The sequence below is a fragment of the Phascolarctos cinereus genome, unplaced genomic scaffold (genome assembly GCF_003287225.1).
Source record: "Phascolarctos cinereus isolate Bilbo 61053 unplaced genomic scaffold, phaCin_HiC Scaffold_3;HRSCAF=262, whole genome shotgun sequence".
Taxonomy (NCBI): Eukaryota; Metazoa; Chordata; class Mammalia; order Diprotodontia; family Phascolarctidae; genus Phascolarctos; species Phascolarctos cinereus.
In genome coordinates, this window is record NW_027555736.1 from 255,551,168 (window position 1) to 255,577,599 (window position 26,432).

General features: G+C 34.3%; 1 gene segment (V, D, J or C); it reads left to right on the forward strand.

The window, feature by feature from the left end:
* LOC110203237 (immunoglobulin heavy variable 3-48-like) lies at window positions 1–24,306 on the forward strand. The segment is given in 4 exon segments: window positions 1–125; window positions 221–648; window positions 9,839–9,866; window positions 11,234–24,306. Coding segments are annotated over 2 exon segments (471 nt in total).
* Window positions 24,307–26,432: the final 2,126 nt, after the last annotated feature.

The following is a 26,432-nucleotide window of genomic DNA, read 5'->3' on the forward strand; positions in this document are numbered from 1 at the left end:
GTGCCTGCAGCTCTGGGAGAGGAGCTTTTCTTCTGTGTGACCATCCTCTCCTAAGGATTGACACTGTAGAGCCTGCATAATGGGATTAGGACTGAATGGAATTTTCATTCTGACTCTTTTACAAGGTAGTTTTGTCTTTTGTTTGTTTTTTGACCAAGGATACACTCTTTCAAGTGGTGTTTTTGTGTGACTATTGTCTTAAATGACTCTTTGTTTGCAGGTGTCCATTGTGATGTTCAGCTGGTAGAGTCTGGGGGTGATGTGAGACAGCCTGGAGGATCTCTTAGCCTTTCCTGCAAAGCTTCTGGATTCACCATCAGCAGCTATGGCATGAACTGGGTCCGCCAGGCCCCAGGGAAGGGGCTGGAGTGGCTTGCATATATTTATAGTAGTGGAGGAAACACATACTATGCAGACTCTGTGAAAGGCCGATTCACCATCTCCACAGACAGCAGCAACAACATGCTGCACCTGCAAATGAATTCCCTTAAAGCTGAGGACACAGCCGTGTATTACTGTGCAAGAGACACAGTGAGAAAAAGGAGTGTGAGACCAGACATAAACCTCCTCATTCAGACAAGCCACGTGGAGAATGGCAGAGAAGGAACTCAACAACACCCAGCACAAGGAGACCAGTTACAATAACAGGTAAAGAATCAGGCTGACAAAGTTTTCAAAGTCTGTGGTTCCTTCCTAATTCCCAGTGAACATCTATCCCTTCCTATCTATCTATCTATCTACCTATCTATCTATCTATCTATCTATCTATCTATCTATCTATCTAATCTCCTTTGTGTCCCTGAGAATCTTTCCTGGTTATGTTGCCCACAAGTATAGAGGGAAAATGTCTCCTTTTTCATGGTTAACATGTTTTGTCCATGGTGATTAATTTCAAGCATGAGGCAAATCAGGAATTATCAAGCATTCACTATGCATCTCATAGCATTTTCACATACGTGCATGTAGAAAACATGCCTACTTGTACCTACATTTAATATACATATATGTGTTTATGTATATATGTATATATTTATATATCTACATTATGTATATGATCCTCCCAATGTGTATGTATATGGACATATATGTATACATATATATCCCATGTGTATGTATGCATATTCATACACATACCAGAGGATCATGATACTGTAATTGGAGCTTCTTTTCAATGAGACCTCTCATAATATCAAAATTATATTCCTCTATCTTTTTCTCTAATCATGGATTTGAAGTAGTGCAATAATTCTTAAATTACCTTTCCTCAATCTGTTTTCCAGGTCAGGTGCTTTTCTGATTAAATATTTCACATTTTCGTCTATTTTTTTCACTCTTTTGATTTTGTTTCATTGTTTCTTCATGTTTCATGGAGTCTCATGGACTTTTGAGAGTCCCTTGAACAAAAAGGAAGTCAAATCAATCAATATTTAAAGATATTAATTCAGGCTATTAACTATAAGGTCAAATACAATACGTCATGCTTAAATACTTTGACCATATGATAAGTAGATGGTACTCATTGGAAAAGATTTTGATCTTGGGAAAGATTGAAAACAAATGTAATAGGGAATGGCAGAGAATAAGATGAATAAATAGTGTTAAGTAAACAATGAACAGCAACTTGGAGAGACTTTGAAAGATAGCAGAGAAGGACCTGGTGTGATATGCCCATGGGGCCGTGATAAAGAGTCAGACATGGCTGAACAGCTGAACAACAGTTAAATCAGTGAGAATTGATGAGATCACCAAATATAGATAAAAAAAGAAGAGCAGAACCCCACACAATTCCTACGATGAAAGGACATGATCTGGATGACGATTCAGCAAAGGAGGGAGGGAAAGAGAACTCAGATAAGTAGGATGAGAACCAAGAGTGTTATGTCCCACAAACCTGGAAAGGAGAAAATAACAAGAACAAGTGGTCAGCCGTGTCAAAGCAACAGAAAGATCAAAGAAAATAAGGTTTGAAAAATGGTGACCTCATCATGTGAGTAAAGGAGATTGTTGTCCATGGCATATTAGTGATATAAAATGAAAAAGAGAGAAGAGGGAGTTAGCAGAGAATGGCCTCAATTTTTATTTATTTTGCCCTTGATTTTCTAGACTAAAGAAAGTGATGCGAAAAATACTAGTAACACAAATTAAATTTAAAACTGTTTTCTGAGTGCATAATTTTTGAGGGGCATAAAGATTGGTTTTTAAAGATTTTCCAGCATGTAATTGGTTCCAAATATCCTTAATTTTCATATTCTGTCTTCAGACAAAGTTTAAACATGAATCTGAGCTAAGGTAGGTACACAGTGGATAGAGTGCTCAGCCTGGAGTTAAAAAGACCTGAATTCAAATCTGGGCTCACTTACTACTTGTGTGACCCTTGACAAATTACTTAACTTCCATTTGCCTCAGTTTCCTCATCTGTATAATAGAGATGATAATAATAGCACCTACCTTCCAGGGTTGTTGTGAGGATTAAATGAAATAATTGTAAGCCACTTAGCATAGTGCCTGGTACATAGTAAGTTTTATATAAATTTTAGTTATTATTATCTGTATTTTTATTCTGGTACGAAGTGACAACTTTATGACTGAAGAGTCATTAAGGTTTTACAACTGCTGCTAACCCTAAAAATACTAAAGAGATCACATAGGTGATCACAACCACAGTAAACTCTGAAAAATAAAATGAAATAAAACCAAAACCAGTGGTCATAAGCAAAAAGCCATCTATATTCCACTAGAGGATGGAAACATGAGCTGAGAGATCCAAGGCAGTGATGCTAAACCTTGATATACGTAGTTGTCTCTAGACAAAGAATCAAACAATGCAGTGCAGCAATAGTAGTGACTCAAGGTTGCCTAGTGACAAAAAGTCCATTCATGGCAGGGCTTCATGTATGAGCATGTTAATACTTGTCTGGACTTAGGGATCATTAGTTCTGTGATTTAGTTGCAGAAGAGTTCATCCAGAGGGTGAACACAAAGGGTTGTTGTTATGCCAAGCTCAAGACACAGTTTTCTTGCTCTGGTCCTTAGCTCTGGAAAACAGGGTGTCACTTAATAGTAAAAAAAAAAAAGAGAGAGAGTATAAAAAAGAAAGGTATTTTTGGCATGGGCATCCTGACAGAAGGAGGAAAACCAATAAGTCTGGGTCCTTTGAGTCTTTTGGAGAGTGCCAGTGAGAGTGACACAATGCATACCGTAATATCTGATTTCATGTTTTTTTCATTTCTTTTTATAACATAAGGATATGTTTACTGTTAAGAATTTTCCTAATTAAAAGTGTTATTTTTCCTTTTAAATATAAAGGAATGAATGATGTTTATTAAAGAATGTATACATGCATTTACACTAGTATATATCCTTATTTTCCCTAACATGACCGAGAGAAATTATTATTAAATGACTAATTATTAATATTGGGGAGATCCTGGATTTTTTCCCTTCCTCATTGGAAGATTAGATCAAAGCTTATTTCTCTGAAAGGCAGAGGGAATCATGAGATGAAATTTTGGAATTGTTACCTCACCCAACCAGAAAACTTTAATATAGAATTTAATATAAATTTAGTTCATAGTAATTTAATTTATAAATATATTTTATATTTACATCACTGTTATAACTTAATTTATGAATACAATTTATAATGAGAATTTAATATAAGATGAATTCCAGCCCACTGTGTTCCACTCAGCTGAGTTTGAGTAGAAGTGGACCCTGTTTTCTCTAGTCCTAGAGCCCTAGTCTGGGGTAGTTTGGAAAACAAATAATCTCTTTGTCCTAGACTGAGTGAGCATAGTCATGTCCTCCAATTCCTCATTAGACTAAGCCACCCTCTCATTATAATATTCATTCTTCTCATTAATTGTTAACCAATCAGAGTTGATTGCCACCCTCAGGAACACTCACTTTTCCAAAGGCATATAAATGTTGCATACATTCTATGAGGGATCTTTGGCATTTGAGAGTTCCATTTACATTTTTATTAATTGTCTGCTAGCATGATTAATAAAATGATTAATTACCCAGAAATTATGTTTCTCAAATTTCTTATACTTTACTTGAAAGATACAAACTGCTCCCACCCATCTAGGTCTTCATTGTTTGTTTGTTTTAATTGTTATCCAATTCTTTGTAACCCTTTGGGTTTCCTTGGAAAAGATATTGGAGTGGTTTGCTGTTTCCCTTTCCAGCTCATTTTGGAGATGAGGAAACTGAGGCAAATAGGGTAACAGAGCTAGGAAGTATTTGAGGTCAGATTTGAACTCAAGAAGATAAGTCTTCCTGACTCCAGGCCAGGTGCTCTACCCACTAAGCCTCTTGGCTGCCCCTAAAGTTTCTCTAAACCATCTTATCTAAGTCCCCATTCAATTGTAGAATCTCAAGAGAAAGTTGTAAACTCTGTTGAGAAAAGCCCTGTCATCCTCTCTGTAGGGGTGTTCCTTAAAGCCATTTCCTTTGGAAAAGATAAAATGTAACTTGAAGATAAAGACAACTCCTTAGAACATTTTGATGCTTTGTGTAGTCTCCCATCCCATCCCAAGTGATTTTATGCCTGTCTTTAGTTTGTCTTCTATCCCTAAACTGTTGAGTAGTCTTTTGGTTTCCAAAATAACAGCAATAAAAACAACAAAAGTAGTAACAATAATTATAACAGTAATGATGGTATCAATAACTAGCAGTTATATAGCATTCAAATTTTGAAAAGCACTTTCCATGTGCTTTCTTTGATTTTCCCAACAACCCAATGTAGTCACATTGTAGTCACTATTATTATTATTCTTATTTTACACATTAGGAAACTGACTAAGGGGGATTGATTTTCCCAGTACTAAATACATGCAGAAAGGAATGATTCAAACTCAGGTTTTCTTTATTCCAGGTCTAGTGCTCTAAACACTGCAACACCAACCAACCTCATGCACAATCAAGATCATCTCAAAATAAATGGAGTTATTTTGTTTATTTGGTTTAGTTTGATTGTTTTTTTTAAGCACCTAGTTCTAGGGAGTTTAAATGACCACTTTACATGCATGGAGAGTGTTCTGAACTTCTCTTTCCCATCTCATTAATCAATCATTACCTTTGTGATCCTGGGAACTAGAAAAAATGAAATATCACTAGTATGGGTTAGGAATGGTACCTTTTCAGTATATACTGAGATCTCTTTAACACTGGTACTCTATCCAAAGTGTTGTCACCCTCACTCTTTTTTGGGACTCCACACTAAGAACATGGAGAGCTGTTATCTTTCACAGGCTGCTCTGAAACTGAGAGCTTCTGCCCTAAGAGCTGATGGTTTCTGTAGTGGAAAAAAAAAACATGGTTAGTTTAGCATATCTAACTCTTTTTTATATATCTATATTGTGATGGAATAACTTTCATAGTTGCTTTTCATTTTTAAGATAATTTGGTACAATTTGGTAAGTGACGTGTGTTTACTTCTAAATAATTGATAAACATTTGTCAACCTTGATAACAACAGACAATAGGAAAATGATATTTATTATGATATTGATGATGATGATGATGGAGTCATCAATGGCTTATGTCAAAGATCTACAAACTATTGCTCCATATAAAAAATTATGAGATATACCAAAAGTAGTGATCAGAGGAAAATTTATATCTCAAAATGCTTACATCAATAAAATAGAGAAAGAGTAGACTAATGAAATGGCTATGCAACTAAAAATAACTAGAAAAAGAACAAAGTAAATGTCTCCAATTAAATACTGTATTAGAAATCCTAAAAATGAGGTGAGATATATTAAACTGAGTGTAAAAAAGCCATTGAATTAGTGAATAAAACTAAGAGATGGTTTTATACAGAACAAATAAATGAAAATCATCCATTTGATTAAAAAAAGAGAAAAGGCAACCAAATCACTAGTATCAAAAATGAAAAGGGTAAATAAACCATTAATAAAGATGAAATTAAAGCAATTATGAGTCATTTTTCTCAATTATATGCTAATAAACTTAACAATTAAAGAGAAATGGTGGAATACTTACAAAAATATAAATTGCATAGATTAGAGCAGAGGGAATAGAATATCTAAACAGACCTATTTTAGAAAAAGAAATTTAACAGGCCACAAATAAGTTGCCTAAGAAAAAAACACCAGGACCAGATGGAGTCATGTGAATTCTATCAAAAATTTAAAGATTACCTAATTCCAATATTAAGTAAATTATCTGGAATAATAAGCAAAGAAAGGATGAAGCAAACTCCTTCTGTGAATCAAATATGATACTGATACCTAAATCAGGAGGAGTAAAAGCAGGAAAGAAAATTTTAAGCCAATTTCATTAATGAATATGGAGGCAAAAATCCTAAAGAAAAGATTAAAACAATATACTACAAAGCTTATACATTATGATCTTATAATAGGAATGCAGGAATATTTTAACACAAACTATTAATATAATCGATTATATCAATAATAAATGATAAACTATTAATGTAATTGATTTTATCAACCATAAAAGTTCCAAAAATCATATTATATCAATAAATGCAGAAAAAAGCTTTTGCTAAAGTACAGCACAAATTTCTATTAAAAACACATGAAGTTATTGGTGTTAAATTATTTTCCCTTTAATTGATAAAAAGCATTTGTTTAAAACAATCAGCAAGCTTTATTTGTAATGGTGATATATTAGAAGCCTTCCCAGTAATATCGCATGTGAAACAAAGATGCCCACTATCACCAATATTATTCAGCACTGTATTGGAAATCCTAGCAATAGCAATTAGAAAAGAAAAAAAATGATAAGAACAGGAATTGGGGTAATAAATATATCTCTTTTGCAGACAATATGATGATATACTAGGAAAATCCCAAAGACTCAACTAAAAAGTTAATTGAAAAATTATTTCAGCAAAGTAGCAGGGTGTAAAGTAAATCTGTATAAATCATCAGCATTCCTATATATCACAAATAAAACCCTGTAAGAAGAGATGGTGAAAAATATGCTATTTAACATAATTTTAGATAGTATAAAATACCTGAGGGTATACCTGCAAAACAAACCCAGGTAATACATAAACAAAAATTAATTTTAAGAAAATTCATCCAAATAAAAATAATTGGAGAAATATTAATTGAATGACAATTTTATTAAAATAGTTTATATATTTAATGCCAATTGAATTACCAAAATTTATTTTTCCAGATTAGAAAAAATTAATAAAATTCATTCAAAATAACCAAAGTCAAGAATGTAAAAGGTACTAATGAAAAAAATGTGAAGCAAGGAGGTTTAGCAGTACCAGATCTTAAACTATATTATAACACAGTGATGATCAAAGCTATCTGGTACTGACTAAGAAATAAAAAGTTAGATCAATGGAACAGAGTAGACATTTAATTTACAGCAACAAATAAATATAGTAATCATGTGTTTGACAAACATAAAGACTTAAGATTTCAGGGAAATAACTAGTTATTTGGTTAAAAAAAATTGTTGGGAAAACTGGAGAGCAGTATGGAAGCAATTGGCCATAGATATCTTACCCCATTTACCAAAATGAGGTCAAAATAGATAAATCACCTAGATATAAAGAAGATATATGACAATTAGAAGAAACTGGAATATATTGCTTATCAGACTTATGGATAGGTGATTAATTTATGAATAAACAAGAGACAGACAGCAAAGTTAGATGTAAAATGTATATCTTGGATTACGTATTAAAAAGGTTTTCTACAAATAAAACAAATGTAGCCAAGATCAGAAACAAAGCAGAAAATTGGGGGAGAAGTTTCTCAGATAAAGGTCTCATGTATCAAATACGTTTAAAGAACTTTGTCAGATCTATAATATGAGACATTCCCCAATTGACAAATGGTCAAAGGTTATACGGGCAATTTTCCAATGAAGAAATAAAAAACAATTATAATCATATAAAAAAATGCTGTAAATCATTATTGACTAGAGAGATGCAAATTAAAACAAACTTGAGATATCATTTTACACTAATTGCATTGGCTAAAATGGTTGAAGCAAAGAGTAACAAATGTTGGAGGTGATGTGGAAAAATCAGGATATTAGTTCACTGTTGGTGGAATTATGAACTAGTCCAGTCATTTTGAAGAGTAATTCAGAATTATGCCCAAAGAGTTATTAAAATGCCTACACCTTCTAACCCAGAAATACTATTGCTGGATCTATTTTCAAAAATGATTAGAGTGAGGGGCTTAAAAACCTATACGTTGTAAAATATTTTTAGCAGCTCTCTTTGCAGTGGCAAAGAACTGGAAATTGCAGGGATGCCTGTCAACTGGGGACTGGGTGAACAAGTTGTGTTGTGGTATGTAATTATGACAGAAAACTACTGTGTAATGAGAAATGTGTTTGATGATCTTAGAAAAACATGAATAGACTTGCATGAAATAATGAAGACTGAAACAAGTAAAACTTAAGGAGCATTTTATATCATAACAGCAATACTGTTTTAAGAATGACTTTGGCTGTGGGGCAGCTATGTGGCACAGTGAATAGAGCACCCACCCAGGAGTCAAGAGGACCTGAGTTCAAATCCGAATTCAGACACTTGACACTTACTAGCTCTGTGTCCTTGGTCAAGTCACTTAACCCCATTGCCTACAAAAAAAATTACTTTGGGTGATTAAGTCATTTTTATTATTATATGTACCCAAATTAACTATAAAGGACATAGGAATAAAGATGCTATCTGCATTCAGAGGAAGAAGTGAAAAATAAAAAAAACAAAGATAAAAAATCCATCTGACATAGTACATAAATGAAAAATTATTAAATATATATTATCATAATAATCATGTTGCAAAAGAAGAATCAGAAAAAAAGGGAAAAACCATGAGAATGGAAAATGAAAACCAAAAAAAAAAAAAGTGAAAATGGTACTCTTTGATCTATATTCAGATTCCACAATTCTTTCTCTGGATGTGGAATACATTTTCCATCATGAGTCCTTTAGAATTTTCTTAGGTTATTACATTGCTGAGAAGAGCTAAGTCTATCATAATTAATCATCCAACAATGTTGCCATTACTATGTACATTATTCTGGTTCTGATCATTTCACTCAGCATCAGTTCATGTAAGTCTTTCAAGGTTTTTTCTGAAATCTGCTACTCATCATTTCTTATAATAAAATTGTATTCCTTTACATTCATATACCACAACTTGTTCAACCATTCCCAATTGATGGGCATTCCCAATTTCCAATTCTTTGACACTACAAAAAGAGTAGCTATAAATATTTTTGTTCATGTGGGTCCTTTTCCCTTTTTTATTATCTCTTTGGGATACAGACCTAGAAGTGTTATTCCTAAATCAAAGGGTATGCACTGTTCTCTCCTCCTTTGTGCATAATTCCAAATTGCTCTCCAGAATGGTTAGATCAGTTCACAACTCCATCAACAATGCATTAGTGTTCCAATTTTCCCACATCTTCACCAACATTTATCATTTTCCTTTTCTGTCATATTAGCCAATCTCATAGGTGTGAAGTCATACCTCAGAGTTGTTTCAATTTGCATATCTCTAATCAACAGTAATTTAGAGTACTTTTTCTTAGGACTATAGATAGCTTTAATTTCTTCATCTGGAAACTGCTTGTTCATATCCTTTGATTTATTTATTAATTGGGAATGACTTTTATTCTGATAAATTTAACTTAGTTCTCTGTATCTTAGAAATGAGGCCTTTTATCAATCTGTAAAGATTGCTTTCCAACTTGCTGCTTTCCTTCTAATCTTGGTTGCACTGGCTTTGTGCAAAAACATTTTAATGTAATCAAAATCATCCATTTTGTATTTCATAATGCTCTCTTATCTTTTGTTTGGTCACAGATTCTTCCATTCTCCATAGATCTCACAGGTAAACTATTTCTTGCTCTCTTAATTTACTTATGGTATCATCCATTATGTCTAAATCATGTACCCATTTTGACCTTATGTTGGTATATGGTATAAGATGTTGATCTATACCTAATTTCTGTAATACCATTTTCCAAGTTTCTCAGTAGGTTTTGTCAAATAGTGAATTCTTATCCCAGAAGCTAAAGTCTTTGGTTTTATCAAACAGCAAATTACTATAATCATTGACTATTGTGTCGCGTATACCTAGCCACTGATTCCACTGATCCACCACTCTATTTCTTAGCCAGTACCAAGTAGTTTTGATGATTGCTGCTTTATAATATAATTTTAGATCTGGTACAGCTAGGCCACATTCCTTGCATTTTTGAAATAGTTGACCTTTTATTCTTCAAAATGAATATTATAATTATTTTTTCTAGTTCTATAAAATATTTTTGGTAGTTTGATTGGTATGTCACTGAATAAGTAAATTAAGCAGAATTGTCATTTTAATTATTTTAGTTTCCTGCTAGTATTTCATTTAATATTTTTGTATCAATATTCATTAGGAAAATTGTCCTGTAGTTTTCTCTCTCTATTTTTGTTCTCCCTGATTTAAGTATCAAATCTATGTTTTTGTCATACAAGGAATTTGGCACGATGCCTTTTTAAAATCAATTTTTTCAAATGCTTTACATTGTATTGGAATCAATTGTTTTTTAAATGCTCATTCAAATTTACTGTTAAATCCAGCTGTTTCTGGAGATTTTTGGGAGGGGGACTTCATTTATGGCTTATTCAATTTCTTTTTCTAAGAGGGTTAAGTACTCTATTTATTTTACTAATCTGGGAAATATATATATATATTTTTTGTAAATGTTCATCTATTTCACTTAATTTTTCATTTCTTTGGAATAACAATAGAAAAAAATAATTCTTAATCATTGTACTAATTTCATCTTCATTAGTGGCACAGTGTTTTCATTTTAGATATTAGTAATTTGCTTTTACTTTCTTTTTTTAAAAAAATCAAATTAACCAATGTTTTTCTATTTTTGTATTTTTCCCCAAAACCACCTCCTACTTTAATTTCTTAGTTCAATAGTTTTTTTATTTTATAAATCTCTCCTTTGACTTTTAAAACTTTCTTTTTCCGTGTTTATTTAATTTTTTTTTGGAGGGAGGATTAATTGCATGCCCAGTTTACCAATATGCTCTTCTATTTTTTTTACTTAAATAAGTATTTGCAGATAAAAAAAAATTCTCTTAAGTATTATTTTGGCTTTATGCCACAAATTTCAGTATGCTGTTTATTGTTGTCATTCTCTTTAATGAGAATATTGCTATAATTTGTTCTCTGACCAGCCACTCTTTTTTTTTTTGTAGGCAATTGTGGTTAAGTGACTTGCCCAGGGTCACACAGCTAGTCAGTGTCAACTGTTTGGTGTGAGGCCAGATTTGAACTCAGGTACTCTTGACTCCAGGGCCAGTGCTATATCCACTGCACCACCCAGCTGCCCCCCCAGCCATTCTTTAGAATTAGATTATTTAGTTTCCCATTAAGTTTTGATCTATGCTTCTATAGCCCTCTGTTTAATATAATTTTTAATGCCTTATGTTCTAAAAGGGAGGTATTAATATTTCTCTTTTTCTTTGTTTTTATGTTTAAAAACTTGGTTAATTTTTGTGAAAGTATCATGTACAACTCAGAAAAAGGTTTATTATATTTCACTTATTATTGTATCCATAGGGCCTTTGTATCTAACTTTTTAAAAATTTTATTCATTAAAATCTACCATTCCTTACCTGAAAGAGATCTCAGGAGTAAAACTTATAGCAATGTTATAGCCAAGTTTTAAATCTCCCAGGTTAAGGAGAAGATATTAGAAGAAATAAGAAAAAAAAATTAAACATCATAGAAATACAGTCAGGATTTCACAAGACCCAGCATCTTCTATTCTAGAAGACCAGAGGTTTTGGAACATTATATTGGAGAGCAAAAGGGCTGGCATTGCATGCAAGGATAACATTCAGCAAAGTTGAGTATAATCCTGAATGAGGGGAAAAAAGAACATTTGATGAATGGAAAGACTTTCTGGTATTTTTAACAAAAAGACCAGAATTCATTGGAAAACTCAACATAAAAGATATAGAAGAAATAAAAAGAAGATTTAAAGACTAGTTATATGGCATTCATTAAGGTCAACCTGTTTCCATATGTATATACATATATATGAAAATGTTATCAGTATTCTTGAAAGTGTCATTATTACCAAGATAGTTTAAAAGAAATTTTGAAATTGAGTTGTGTATGATGAGGTAATTCTAAAAAAACAAAACTGGAAAGGAGAAGGGAGCAATTATATTATAAAAATAGGGCATGAAAGGAAGAAGTAATACAGAGGAATCAGGTAGGGGTAGAGAGTTGGTAATGTTGGAATGTTAGTCTCATCTGGGTTGAAGAAGAAACATGTTCATCTGGAAAGGTGTAGAAATCTGAATATATAGAGAGATGAGAAAACTGGGGGACAGATTGGGAGAGAAAATGGGGGAATGTTTAAAGGGATATGTGAATTGAGATTAGGGGGATGGGGAAAACTCTTGGAGGGGTAGGTGAAGTGAAGTGAGTGAGGTATGAGAGTGGAAGAAGATAAGGTAAGAGGGACAAGGGGTCTGAGAAAGAAAAAAGTGAATAAAAATAAGATGTAGGGAAATTCACAAATTATAATTATAACTTTCAATGTGAGAGGGATGTTTATAGCAGCTCTGTGGTGGCAAAGAACTGGAAATTGCAGAGATCCTCATTAATTGGGGAATAGCTGAACAAGTTGTGGTGTATGGTTGTGGTGGAATACTAATGTGTTATAAGAAATGAAGAACTCAATGATCTTAGAAAGGCATAAAAAGACTTACACAAAATGATGAAGAACAAAGTGAGCAGAACCAGGAGAACATTGTATGCAATAACAACAATGTTGGTTTAATAACAACTTTGAGTGATTTTGTACTAATATAACTCATTAAAACTACTACAAATGAACAAAATAAAAATAAAGGATATATGAAGAAAGATCCTATCCAGAGAAAGAACTGATAAATAACAGTATGTATAGAATAATTTTATTTATATACCTATTTGTGTCTAATGGTAGCCATCGCTAGGGTTGCAGGGGGGAAAGAAGAAAAAATGAAAAAAGAAATGTACACGATAACTTTGTTCTATATTTGGAGTGAATAGCAAAGTGCACATGGTAGATTTACAGTTTCATGTGCAATCATCTTTTTTCTGTACTTGTTATGCAAATGTTTGTCTTGTTGCATGAATTGAAAATAAAATAAATTTTAAAAAAGAAAGAAAATTCTATACATCCCTCTAATTCCTTTCTTATTTATTTTTATGGTTAGAGTTATCTAGCTCTGAGAGGGGAAAGTGTAGGTCCCTACTTGTATAGTTGCACTGTCTATTTCATTCTATAACTCATTTAACTTTTTCTTTAAGAATTTGGATGCTCTGTCATTTGATGCATATGTTTTTAATGTTGATATTACTTTATTGTCTATAGTACCTTTTCTTCAAAATGTAGTTCCCTTGATTCTATCTTTTAATTACACCTATTTTTGATTTTGCTTTATCTGGGGCAATGATTGCTACCCCTGCATTTGCATGTATGTCTTTCTGTTTTCAAGTGTGTCTCTTGTAAACAACATGTTCTCGGATTTTCTAATGCATTTTGTTATCCGTTTTTCTTTTACGGGTGATTCATCCCATTTTCATTTACAATTATGATTACTTGCTGTGTCTTTTCCTATTTTCTTCTGTCTTCTTTCTCTTTTAACCTTGTTGTTGTTGTTCAGTCATTTCAGTGGTGTCTGAATCTTTATGACCCCATTCAGAATTTTCTTGGCAAAGATACTACAGTCGTTGGCCATTTCCTTTTTCAGCTCACTTTTTACAGATGAGGAAACTGAGGCAATCAGGGTTAAATAACTTGCTCAGGTAACACAGCTAGTAAGTAAATGAGGTTGGATTTAGTCTTATGTCCTCCTGACCCCAGGACCAGCACTCTTTCCACTGTCCCTGTCCCTCTTCAAAAGTCTGCTTAGCTTCTGACCACTGATTCCTTTGATCCACCCTTTCTCTTATCATTCTTTTTCTCTCATCCGATTCCATCCTACGTACCTATTGGGTGAGATAAAATATGTACATTTCCCTTTTAAAACCACTGCAGTTGAGAGTGACATTCAAATGTTGCCCACCCAATTTCTATTTTCCTCTCTAGTGTAAAAGCTCTTTACTGAATGCCTGTTTTTTGTGTGATAATTCATCCTATTCTACCTTCCCCTTTCTCCCAGAACATCCCTCTTTCTCACCTTTCCATTTTTTTCTTCAGATCATCCCCACGTAATTGACTTGCATCTGTGTACTCTGCGATAATTATTAAATTTCTTGGGAGTTACATACATCATCTTCTCTTAGGAATGTAAACAGTTTAAACTCATTATATCTCTTATAATTTCTCTTTCTTGTTTACTTTTTTATGCTTCTCTTGAGTCTTATGTTTAAGATAAAAATTTTCTGTTGAACCCATTATTTTTTATAAGGAATGCTTAAAAGTACTCTCTTCATTAAATGTCCATAGTTTCCTTGGTAGATTTATACCTTGTTGCATAATTTATCCTTTGCTTTAAATCTAGATCTTCTGCATTTTGGAATATATTTCATGCTTTCTACTCAGTATAGTACCTGATAAATCTTGTGTTATTCTGACTGGCTCCTTAGCGCTTGAACTTTTTCTTTCTAGCTGTTTCACAGATTTCTTCTTTGACCTGGAATGTGTAGATCTTGGCTATGATATTTCTGACAGTTTTATTTTGAGATTTCTTTCTTTTTTAATGTAAAATATGTCCATATTAGTCATTTTGCACAAGAAAACTTGAATAAAAAAAGAATGAAAGAAAGAAAATGAAAAACAGCATTCCTCAGCATTTATTCAAACAATATCAGTTCTTTCCTGAGGCAGATAGTATGCTTCATCATTTGTCCTTGGGGATTGTCTTTGATCATTGTATTTGCTGAGAAAACTATTGCTAAGAAAAAAAATTCACAGTTCTTCATCATACAACATTGCTGTTACTGTGTACAATGTTCTTCTGTTTTTGCTCACTTCATTTTGCATCAGTTCGTGTAAGTTTTTCCAGGTTTTTCTAAAATCATCATTCTTGTAGTAACAGTTTGCAATGATATTTCTTATAGTACAATAATAATGCATCAAAATCATATGCCAGAGCTTGTTTGGCCCTTCCCCAATTGGTAGGCTTCCTTTCTATGTCTAATTCTTACCCATTGTAATTTCTTTCAAAGGGTCACCTATGATTCTTTCTATTTTTCATTGTGTCCTCATGTTCTAATAAATATGAAAGTTTTGTTTTATAATTTCTTGATATATGATGTTAAGGTTATTGTTTTGTCATAATTTCTAGGAAGTGTAGTAATTCTTAAATTAGCTCTCTTTCATCATTTTTCCAGCTTATTTTTTTATGTTGACATGAATTGCATTGTTAATCAAAGTAATCATGATTATTCAGGAAAAGTGTGATTTTTAGAAATCCTAAAGTTTCTTCTTATTAGGCATCAAATTTCTTTTAATGTTAATTTCAGATAGCACCTTGTGATTACCCAAAGTCCTGTTTGCTCATCCTGCAAGGGTGCTATTGAACTCCCATTACCTTTTTTAAAAATTAAATTAAATATTTTTTGTTAAATTTTAAGTTCAAAACTGTCATCCTCCCTACCTAACCCACACTAGAGCTCATCATTTAACATGCATACACATATGTGTATATACATATTCACATGTGTATGTATGTATGTAAGACCATACTATGTGTACTTCAATTTTTCTGTTCTTTCTCTGGAGGTGGATAGCATCTTCCTTCACAGGTCTTTTGTAATTGATAAAGAGTGTCTGCAGTACTCAAAATAAATTAGTCATTTGGTTATTCTTTGAACAATATTGCTATTACTGCATGCAACATTCTCCTAGTTCTGTTCATTTCAAACTTCTTCATTTCATGTAAGTTTTCCATGTTTTTCTAAAATCAACTGGCTCATTTCTTACCACACAATCAAATACCACAACTTATTTAGCCATTCCTCAATTGGCCATCTCCTCAATTTTCGATTCTTTGCCAACAGCAAAGAACGCTGCTATAAATATTTTAGAATATATAGGTTATTTTCCTTTTTCCCTCATCACCTTGGGAAATAGACCCTAATAGTGGTATTGCTAGATTAAGGATATACACAGTTCATAATTTTCAGGGCATAATTCCAAATTGCTCTTCAAAATGGTTGGCCAACAGTGTCCCACTTTTTCCATATCCCTTCCAACATTTGTCATTTCTTCCTTCTATCATTTTAACCAATCTGAAAGGTATGAGATGATGCCCCAAAGTTATTTTAATTTACTTTTCTTTAATCAGTAATGATTTAATTACCAAGATAAAACAAGATGGCTTTTTAGAAATATTTTGTTGTTATGCCAAACTCAGGACACAGCTTGCTTGCTGGGCCTTAGCTCTGGAAAACAAAAATATCTTGACATTTCCCCTTTCTGGCTAAAGGGAAGGAGTCTGAAAGAATCCCTGCCCTTATGGCAAATAAAAGAGATGCAAAAATAAGCCAAGGTGCATCCTATGATAGTAACTCAAAGATGTTCCAGTATCAATCTATTATTTAATAGACTTAGTACTGTATTTGCAAAAGTTCTTGATTATAGAAATTTGCTATGAAAAGAAAAAGAGGGAGATTTATAACAATGTCATGTATCATAACAGATGGGGGGAAACTCCCTTAGCTCTGTTTGATTCCAGACACGAGTCATATCTGACAGCCAATCATGCCACCATGTATCAAAAACAAGGGTCGGGATTAACCAGCTGGGAATTTTCCTTTACAGCAAGGAAACAGTAAAATGGGGAAATACAGTCAGGAGGGTGCTACCTAAGCCATGCCTAAGTCATCACCAAAACTTTTCCCAGGCACAGACATCCACTTTTAACAGTTACCAGACTGCAGCTCATGCTGTTTTCTACTACTGACTTCGTGACAATTCGGACAACTATCTCTGTAATCAAAGCCCCAAAAAATAACATATTAAAGTCTCAGGAATTTTTACTTTAAATAGCAACATTTCACTAACCAAAACTTAGGGCTTGAATATCTTTCCTGATGTTTCCTAGAAGTTAACATTTCCTTTACCCTTACTTACAAATACTACCCTTATTCTAGGGCTTCATACAGCAAATAACTGATCTCATCACTGATATGTTGAAACTACATCTTTAAACCAACCTATATGCTTTCCAAGCATTCAGTTTCCAATTGCGAAGAATTTTCAAAAGAAAATTTGCTATTATAATAAATATTATTATCATTATCATTATTATTATCTGTTTTATAACAAAATATACCTCATTAAGTATTTAAGCTTTCAAACATATATTTTATCATGTTCTGTTAAAAGCCCAGTTCAAAATCTAAGAGTATCCAAATGAAAAAGCATTTTGTCTAATAACGTTTCTCTTACAATGGTCTCTCAAATTTCACAATATAAGAGACTTTAGAAAAACAATAATAACACAAACAATAAACTTCAGATGACATCAATTACATTTCCAAATTATAATATATAAAAATCATTGGTCTTATTAATTTTGTCATTTTAAAACCACTTTAGAGTTATCAGGCATGGAACAATTACATTCAATTAAAGAAATAACGATAATATAGTGTTCAACATATTCCAGTCACTGTGTTAAGCTCTTTATAATCATCATATTATTTTGATCCTTACAACAACCCTTGAGGTAGGTACCATTATTTTTTTCCTCTTTCTAGATCAGGAAACTGAAGCAAACAGAGATAAGACAACATGGGCACCAGGAGCTTCCCAGGCAGCAGCTGGCCAGGGCCTGTTGAGGGCTGGGCCTGCACTGGAGAACAAACTGACTGGGCTTTGAGGGTTGTGGCAGAGGGCACTGGCTACAGAATCCCAGTGCCGGGGTAGCTAATGCAAATACATCCCCATTGGTGGTAGGTCTTGGTGGCAGGGCAAAGCAGATGCTGATTGTGGGGCTTGACTCCCTGACAGCTACAGCTTTTGGCATCAGGTGCTGCTGGGGCTGAGGGTACTTGATGCTTCAAGGGCAGGGTGAGCAGGATGTAATGTACCTGGGTGATGCTCCCAGGCTTGCCTAATGGGGTGGGCTACAGGATGCCCAGGGTCACAGTGCTGTTGGGGCCACTACCCAGGGCTCACGCCCCACCACAGCTACTGCCTCCTTCCACCAAGTGGGCCTTAACGTTTTGAACTCCACGGCTGGAGGGGCAGAATGTAAACCAAGTTTTCCTACATTTTCCAGCAATTTTTTCAACACCTGTATTTGGGAATTTGGTCTGAGAAGGGTTAACAGAGAGAGAGAGTGGGTCTCTGAGCTGGTGGAGTTAGAGGGGATCTCTGGTTTAAACCACAATTCAAGGAGGGGTTAACAAAAGGTTGCTATAAACTACAAACCATTTACCTACTTCTCTCTTACCCCCCACCCTGTATTAGCTCCAAACTTGCTGCTTTCTTTCATTGTCCTACAACAATGAAGCTTTTAATCTTGCCATTTACTTTCAAAAAACTTTATAAAATTTAATCCTCATTTTTCCTTAAAACAAATTCTATACAGTAGTACCCCAAAACTTGTTGAAATATTTCAGAAGGGAGGGAGTTACTGGAATTATTTCAAAGTCTCAGGAGTTCTCCCTTGCAGTCTTAAAATAATGAATCTTCAAACCCTTAATGATTAATCTCCAAACCTCCAGAATCTGAAAAGACGTTTTTAATGGTTCTACAAACTTTGATTATCTGACTTTAATTCTGTATTTCCAGCTTTGCCAATGTTGAAATGCCAGAGGAAAAAAAAGTATCTAACAGGTTTTTTTTTCCTCTTTTCTTATAACCTAATCTCCTGTGGAAAGCTCAAAACAGGAGTTAGTTCTGCTTACTGGGAAAACTGCTTCAGCTGTGAAAGTTCATTAATCCTTCCCAGTGTTCTAAATTCACTGGTTATAGCCCTCAGCAGTTTTTTTGACTGGCTCCATTTTAAATCTCTCAGGGTAAAAGAATCTACACAGACATTTTACATTTTACATAGATACACAGAAAAAATGACAAGCCAGCTATAGATAGCAGGCTAGTTCACAACACAATTCTAATAAGGTACACAACTAAAATTCTAATTTTGACCAAGGCACACAGTGCTGACAGGTGAAGAGAAAACAAAACAAAACAACTGGAGGCTAGTGGTAGTAAATTTACAGAGGTAGGCAGCAGGGACAATTGACAGAATTTGCATTTAGTAACAATTATCCTTACCAAAGTGTTCCAGAATGAACTGGGTCAAGAGAGTGGTCCTGGAGTTTTCCACACAAAAAAAGGTGAGCTCAACCAGAGCATGAGCCCAGGATTAGAGCTAGGAAACGGCAGTGGATACACAAGATGAGGTGGGGGCAGGGTAGGACTTTGGAGAAATAAATCACTAATAGTGCCTAGTTCACTCACATTGGTACCAGAAAGTCCACCTGTCAATCAGACCAGTCTCTAACTTGTGGGTGGCTGGAGCTGAACAAAGCAGGTTAGAGACAGGACAGTCAAGAATCAAACAGAAGTTTACATTCAAAGTGAGGAAAACAGCTAGTGGGGTGGGGAAAAGGGAGAGGCAGTATGGAGAAATCTCAATACTTATACCAATGACTGCACAGTGAGCTATAGCCCTGACAATGAGGAAACTGAGGCAAATAAGGTTAAGTGACTTTCCCAGGGTCATACAACTAGTAAGTGTCTGAGGTTGGATCTGAACTCAAATATTCATGATTCCAGGCCCAGTGTTCAAACCACTGTGCCACCTAGCTTCCCCTAGGGAGCATAAAAAGATCAGCAAAGACTAGCACTGGGGCAGCAAGGTGACAAAGTAGATAAAGCACCAGCCCTGGATTCATGAGGACCCGAGTTCAAATCCGGCCTCAGACACACAACACTTACTGGCTGTGTGACCCTGAGCAAGTCATTTAACCCCACTGCCTAGCCAAAAGAAAAAAAGAAGAAGACTAGCACCTCTGGTGCGAGGGCTTGATGAGCCCTTTTCAGGGCTGCTTATTCACCTTTTGTGTCTACCTCTCACCTAACTCTCCTGTAGCTCCAAGGAGGTGTAGCATACTCAGAGGGCATACCTCAGTAAAATGGTTTGGCAATGGGCTAAATCAGGTTGAGGGTAACCAATGAACCTCAGATCCATCAGTGAGTTACCAGGATGTCTACTCAAAGCATATGAAGACTTGCCTCCAGAAGAATGATTGGATAATAGCCATTTGTTCCAGTGGTTATGAAGATGACTGATGTAGGTGTTGTGGAGCACACTTAGATCTTGATCAGACACTGAAGGCATCAAGGTCATCCACTGCATCCCATGCCATCCCTAGTCCTCTTTACTTTTGTCTTGCCATTGAACTTCAATGACTGGAAGAGAAAGGGAGGCTGATGACTTTGTGTAACTCTGATTCACTTAAATCCAATTCACGTGCATGTCACGATGCCACCTCATGAAGTATTCTTTGAAAACAAAGGACAGACAAAATCAATAACATCTACTCTTTGCTAATGTATTTAGATCAACACTAACTATATTAAGAAAAGTCTGTGTACTTCCTATAATTTCTAATATTTTTTAAAGTAGAATTGAGTGTTGAATATTGTCAAAGCCTTTTAAGAAATTAGTATGCATTGATATAATCAAATTTACATTATTTGTATTAATATCATTTTTACATTTATTGTATTCCTATGTTGAATCAACCTTACATTCTTGCTATAAACCCAATCTTCTTCAGTATATTTTTTTGGGGGAGTCTCCTTTAGCAAGCTGTTGACTTGTTTTTCATGATTTTCTTGAATCAGTCTCATTTCTCTTCCCCGTTTTTCCTCTGCTTCTCTTACTTGTTCTCAAAAACCTTTTTGATTTCTTCCATGGCCTGGGAACAATTCATATTTTTCTTGGAGGCTTTGGATGTAGGAGCTTTGACTTTGTTGTCTTCTTCTGGTTGTATGTTTTGATCTTTTTTGTCACCAAAGAAAGATTCTATGGTCTGACTTTTTTAGCACAGTTTGCTCATGATCCCAGACAATTATTTGAGTTTCAAAGTCTTTGTTAAGGTAGGGGTCTGCTTCCAGTGTGGAGAATGTACTGTCTCAAGCTTTGGGAGTTTTGTACAGCTGTTTTGAGGGATACTTCTAAGCACCTGTAAATTTTCAAATCTTCCAAGGTGCTATGATCAAGGGTGAGGTGTTTACTCATTTCCTGGCTTGTGCTCTGGTCTATGAGCGCCCACAAGCACTCTTTCCCTGCCTTGTAACTGTGAGGAAGATTCTCTCTCCACTGCCACCACAAGCTCCACCACTCCAAAATCGCCACCCAGAACCATGTCCCAGATCCAAGCACAAACAAAGCAAGAGAATCCTGCCTTAGCACCAGCAAACAGATCCCTTCAATCCCCCTCTGATCAGCCACTTGATTCCCCCTCAGTCTGTGGGCCAGAAGTTCTGAAAGCAGCTGCCACTCCGGGGCTGTGGCTGGACTGAGGCTGAGACCTTGTTTCTCTCCCACTGGGGTCACAGACTTTTCCTACTGACTTTCTAAATTGTCCTTGGCATTCGTGGCTTTAGAAGTCTGGAAACCACCACAGCCACCCCTGATTCAGGTCTCTGAGGCATGCTCCAGGTTCACAGAGGACTGTTTTGGCCGTATGCCTGCCCTGAATTGCATTTCTCTCCCAGCCTGGTGCAATAGACATTTCTAATCAACCATCTAGGTTGTCTTGAGCTGCAAATTTGTTTCACTCTGTCTTTTTGTGGGTTCTGCTGCTTTAGAATTTGTTTAGAGCCATTTTTTACAGGTATTTAGAGGGGTTTGGGGGAGAGCTCAGGCAAGCACAGCTTTTGCTCCACCATTTTGGCTCTGCCCCCCATTAATCTTCATTAGGCATATTCACTGATTTCTCTCTGGTTATGGTTTTAAGACAAATTGGAAGAATACTTTCTTTCTTACTATGATAAATAATTTATGTTGTGTAGGAATTAATTGTTTTTGGAATGTTTTCTAGAATTCACTTGTGACTCTATCTTGTCTTTGCATTTTTTCTTTGGAAAGTCATTTATGCTCTTTTCATTTTTTTCTGATATTAAGTTATTAAATATGTTTTAGTATATTTTTCTTTTGTTCATTATTTCATATTTTTGTAATTATTAATTTATTTCCTTTAACTTGTTAATTTTGTTGCCATAAAACTATTTAAAATAGCTTCTCATAAAGTCATTCATTTACTCATCAATTGTTGAAAATTCTTTTTAATTTTTGATACAAATCATTTTCTCCTATCATTTCTTTAAATTAGATTAACTAATTATATGCTTAATAAGATTTTCTTTTTTAAATTATTTCACATAAAACAGATAAGAAAAAGCTTTTACAGTGGAGTGGAAGTGGAGGAAGGTAAGAGGGAATGAATGAATTTTACTCTCATTGGTTTTGGCTTAAGAAGGGAATAACATACACACTCAATTGGGTATGGAAATCTATCTTACCCTACAACAAAATACGGGTGAAGAGGGTAAGAGAGAAGGGGATGATAGAAGGGAGGGCAGATTGGCGGAGGCCATAATCAGAAGCAAACACTTTTGAGAAGGGACAGGGTCAAAGGAAAGAATAGAACAAATGGGGGCAGCTAGATGGCACAGTAGATAGAGCACCGGCCCTGAAGTCAGGAGGAACTAAGTCCAAATCTGGCCTCAGAACAAACACTTGACACTTACTAGCTGTGTGACCCTGGGCAAGTCACTTAACCCCAATTGCCTAAAAATTAAAAAAAAAAAGAATAGAATAAATGGGGGACGGGATAGGATGAAGGGAAGTACAGTTAGTTCTTCACGACATGATTATTATGAAAGTGTCCTGCATGGCTACACGTGTATAACCTGTATTGAGTTGCTTGCTTTCTCAATGAAGGTGGGTGGGGAAGGAGGAAGTAAGAGAATTTGGAACTCAAAGTTTTAAAAACAAATGTTAAAAATTGTTTTTACATGGCAATGAAGAGGGTTCTCATTAATTGAGAAATGATTGAACAAGTTATGATATATTGTGTATAATAAAGTATTGTTGTCATTTAGTCATTTCAGTCATGTCAGATTCTTTGTGACTGTACTTGGGGTTTTCTTGACAAAGATACTGGAAAAGTTTGCCATTCCTTCTCCAATTCATTTCACAGATGAGGAAACTGAGGCAAACACGTTAAGGTGACTTTCCCAGAGTCACACAGCTAGTAAATGTCTAAGGCCAGATTTGGATGCAGGTCTTTCTCACTCCAGGCCCAGCACTTTATCCACTACACCACCTAGATGCCATGTAACACAACATACCATAAAGTAACAGTATAATATAATGCAGAATAACAAAGTATAGCATAGTCCAGAATAATTATAATATAACATACCAGAATAGATAATAGCAATATTTAAATGTGTATAATGTGGTATATTGTGGGGTAATTTGGTAGAATATTATTGAATTATGAGAAATAACAAAAGGAAAGTTTTCAGAGAAGCCTGGAAAGACTTTTACAAACTAGCTCAGAGTGAGCAGGACCAGAGGTATGAGTTATACAATGACAACAATATTGTAAAGACAAACAACTTTGAAATACTTAGAAACTCTGATCACATCAATAACTGACCATAATTCCAGAGTATTTGTGATATCCATAATATCCACTTCTTGACAGAAAGATTTTGGATAAAGGGTACCAATTGAGACATATGTTTGTTTTGACATGGTTCGAATTTGTTTTGCTTAACTAGATATGTACATGTATAACAAGGGTTCTTATAAGATAGATTTTCATTAATTGAAATAAATAGAAGAAAAATGTAATCTCTTCTGTTTGTCATTTAAAGCTTTTTACAACCTGGTTCCTTTCTACTATTTCTGAATTCTTAGCCATACTGCCCCCTATTAGCTGTTCCATGCACAAAACACAATATCTCCTAACTCTGCATTTGCATAATTTTCCTCCCCATGACTGGAATGTACTCCTCTTGACCTTCATCTCTTGGAATCACCAGTTTCCTTCAAGACCAAGTTAAAATGTTAGTTTTTATATAAAGGTTTGTTTGATCTCCCTTGTTTCTAGTGCCCACATTCCTCACACTGCTATATTGTGTGTATAGATGTTGTCTACCTCACTAAAATGTAAAGTGAGATACTTGACAGTAGAAATGATTTCATTTTTGTCTCTGTATCTCCCCTACTTAAAAAAGTATCTGATATAATGGTTGCTTAATAAATGTTTGATGATTGGCTGATGGATGCATTCTCTGTTTTTTTGTCCTGTCACTAGCAAATATGGTTAACTACTTATTATTGTAGATGTTTATTATGTCTCACTTTACATTTTAGTGAGGTAGACAATATCTATACACACAAAATAGCAGTGTGAGGAATGTGGGCACTAGCAACAAGGGAGATCAAACAAACCTTTATATAAAAACTAACATTTTAACTTGGTCTTGAAGGAAACTAGGGATATCCACTCTCCCTGTCAGAAATAATTGCCCTTGGAGAAAGTGTCAATGGAGGAGAATTTCTTTTAATTTATATACTTTTTTTTGCTTTAGAAATCCAGTTAATTTGAAGTTTATTTTTTTCTAAAAAAGGAAAGAATACTTTCAAGCATCACATGTGTATTTTTAGAATAATAATGACAAAGAGCAGGAAGAGTTCAAGAATGCTGCACTCATAGAATTCTGTAAAATATGCAAAACACCCCTATATTTTCGGTTGTGCATAACAAAGGAATTCCATAAACATATTTTCAAAATACTGTAGCAACCAAGATGGCATGCCTTATGAGGGTATAGGAATGAAATTTAGGGACTACTCAATTTCTTAAAAATTACTGAGTAAAACAAAAATGATGTTAATCTTAACATACTGATTTTATACACAATTACATATAATATCTTTTCTTAAACTAATCACACAGCAAATGTGAAGAGTTTATTCTTCCTTTTTTATAAGCAATTGTGTAGTAAAGTTGGATGATTTTTTTCTATCTTAGATTTTACCTTTGAGTAGCTTTTTTCATTTAAAAGAAGGCGGACATGGCACTTTTATGTTGTCACCAATATTAACATTTCTTGGGATCTCAGGAAGATTCATATTCCTTACAATGGATACTGCACAGGCTATACTTGTGCTAAACGCCTCAGATTTCTCCAGTTTGTTTTATGCCTCAATGTGAGTAATAATTTTGTGCATTTTGGTCTCCAAAACCATACCCCATATCACCATTTTTGCCAGAATATTGTGGACTTTGTCTACATGGACAATTAAATCCAGTTCACAGACATTTTTAAAAATGGTATTTCCATGAATACTTGTATTAGATCTTTAATACAGAGTTCACTTTCTGAAGGTTTCACACACAAGACAAAACAATGTAGCATAATGTCTGTAAATCAGTTTGTTGTCAGATTCATTTATTTTAGCAGAGTTCCTTTTAGAAAAGATCGTCTCTTCAGTCTGCATCTCATTTGTAATGCTTTTGTTAACATTATAAGAAATGAGATTTTAGCAACAAGTTTTATTTTTCTTCTCTTCCATTAATTTGTAAATGTATTTGTCTTGATTGTCTTTTATAAATTCGTAATGCTTATAAATACTCTGTATTTCAATAAAACTAGTTCTTTTTTTAATTGATAAAAGCTTTGATTACAGACTAAAACAGCCAGTGGTACTTCTAGATCACTTGTGTGTGTATGTATGTTAATTTGGCTTCCAAGAATATTGAAATATTTGAAGGTGTTCACGTATCATCATCAGAAAAGAAAAGAAAAAAACAAATAACAACAAAGACTATGCTCTTCAGCTACAAACTCCAGGAAATCTGTTTCATTGTTTAGACTTTTCTTATTTATTTCTTGTATTTTGATGTACAAGCTTTTTGACTTCTCAAGCTTTTCTGGGTGACCTATAATCATTATGTTGTTATTTTTTTTTTCATCCTCACTTAGAGAGCAATATATTTAACTTATATATGGAAATCATGTTTCCTTTTCATGTTACTGATTTTTACTTCTCTCCTTCCGACTATTCTTCAGTTTGTATATTTATATTCCCAACCCTTATTCTTTCTTTTATCTTTAGTGAGATTTGCCATATGGCTTTTAAAGTTTTTCTATGCTGCCAATTATGTCTATTACACAGGAGATAAATCCAACGTTTACCATCCATTTCTTTGTTGCAGCATTAGGAAACATTCTGCTGTGACTCCATGCAGTCACTTCCCAAGAGAGCTTGGGAATCCATAGAGCCTTCTGCTGCATCATGCATTAATTAATTTTCTTTTGTGCTGCAATATATACTCATTGTTTGATATAGTTTAAGTGTTCTAGAGGCTATCTTTTCTTATGTTATTAATTTCTTCCTT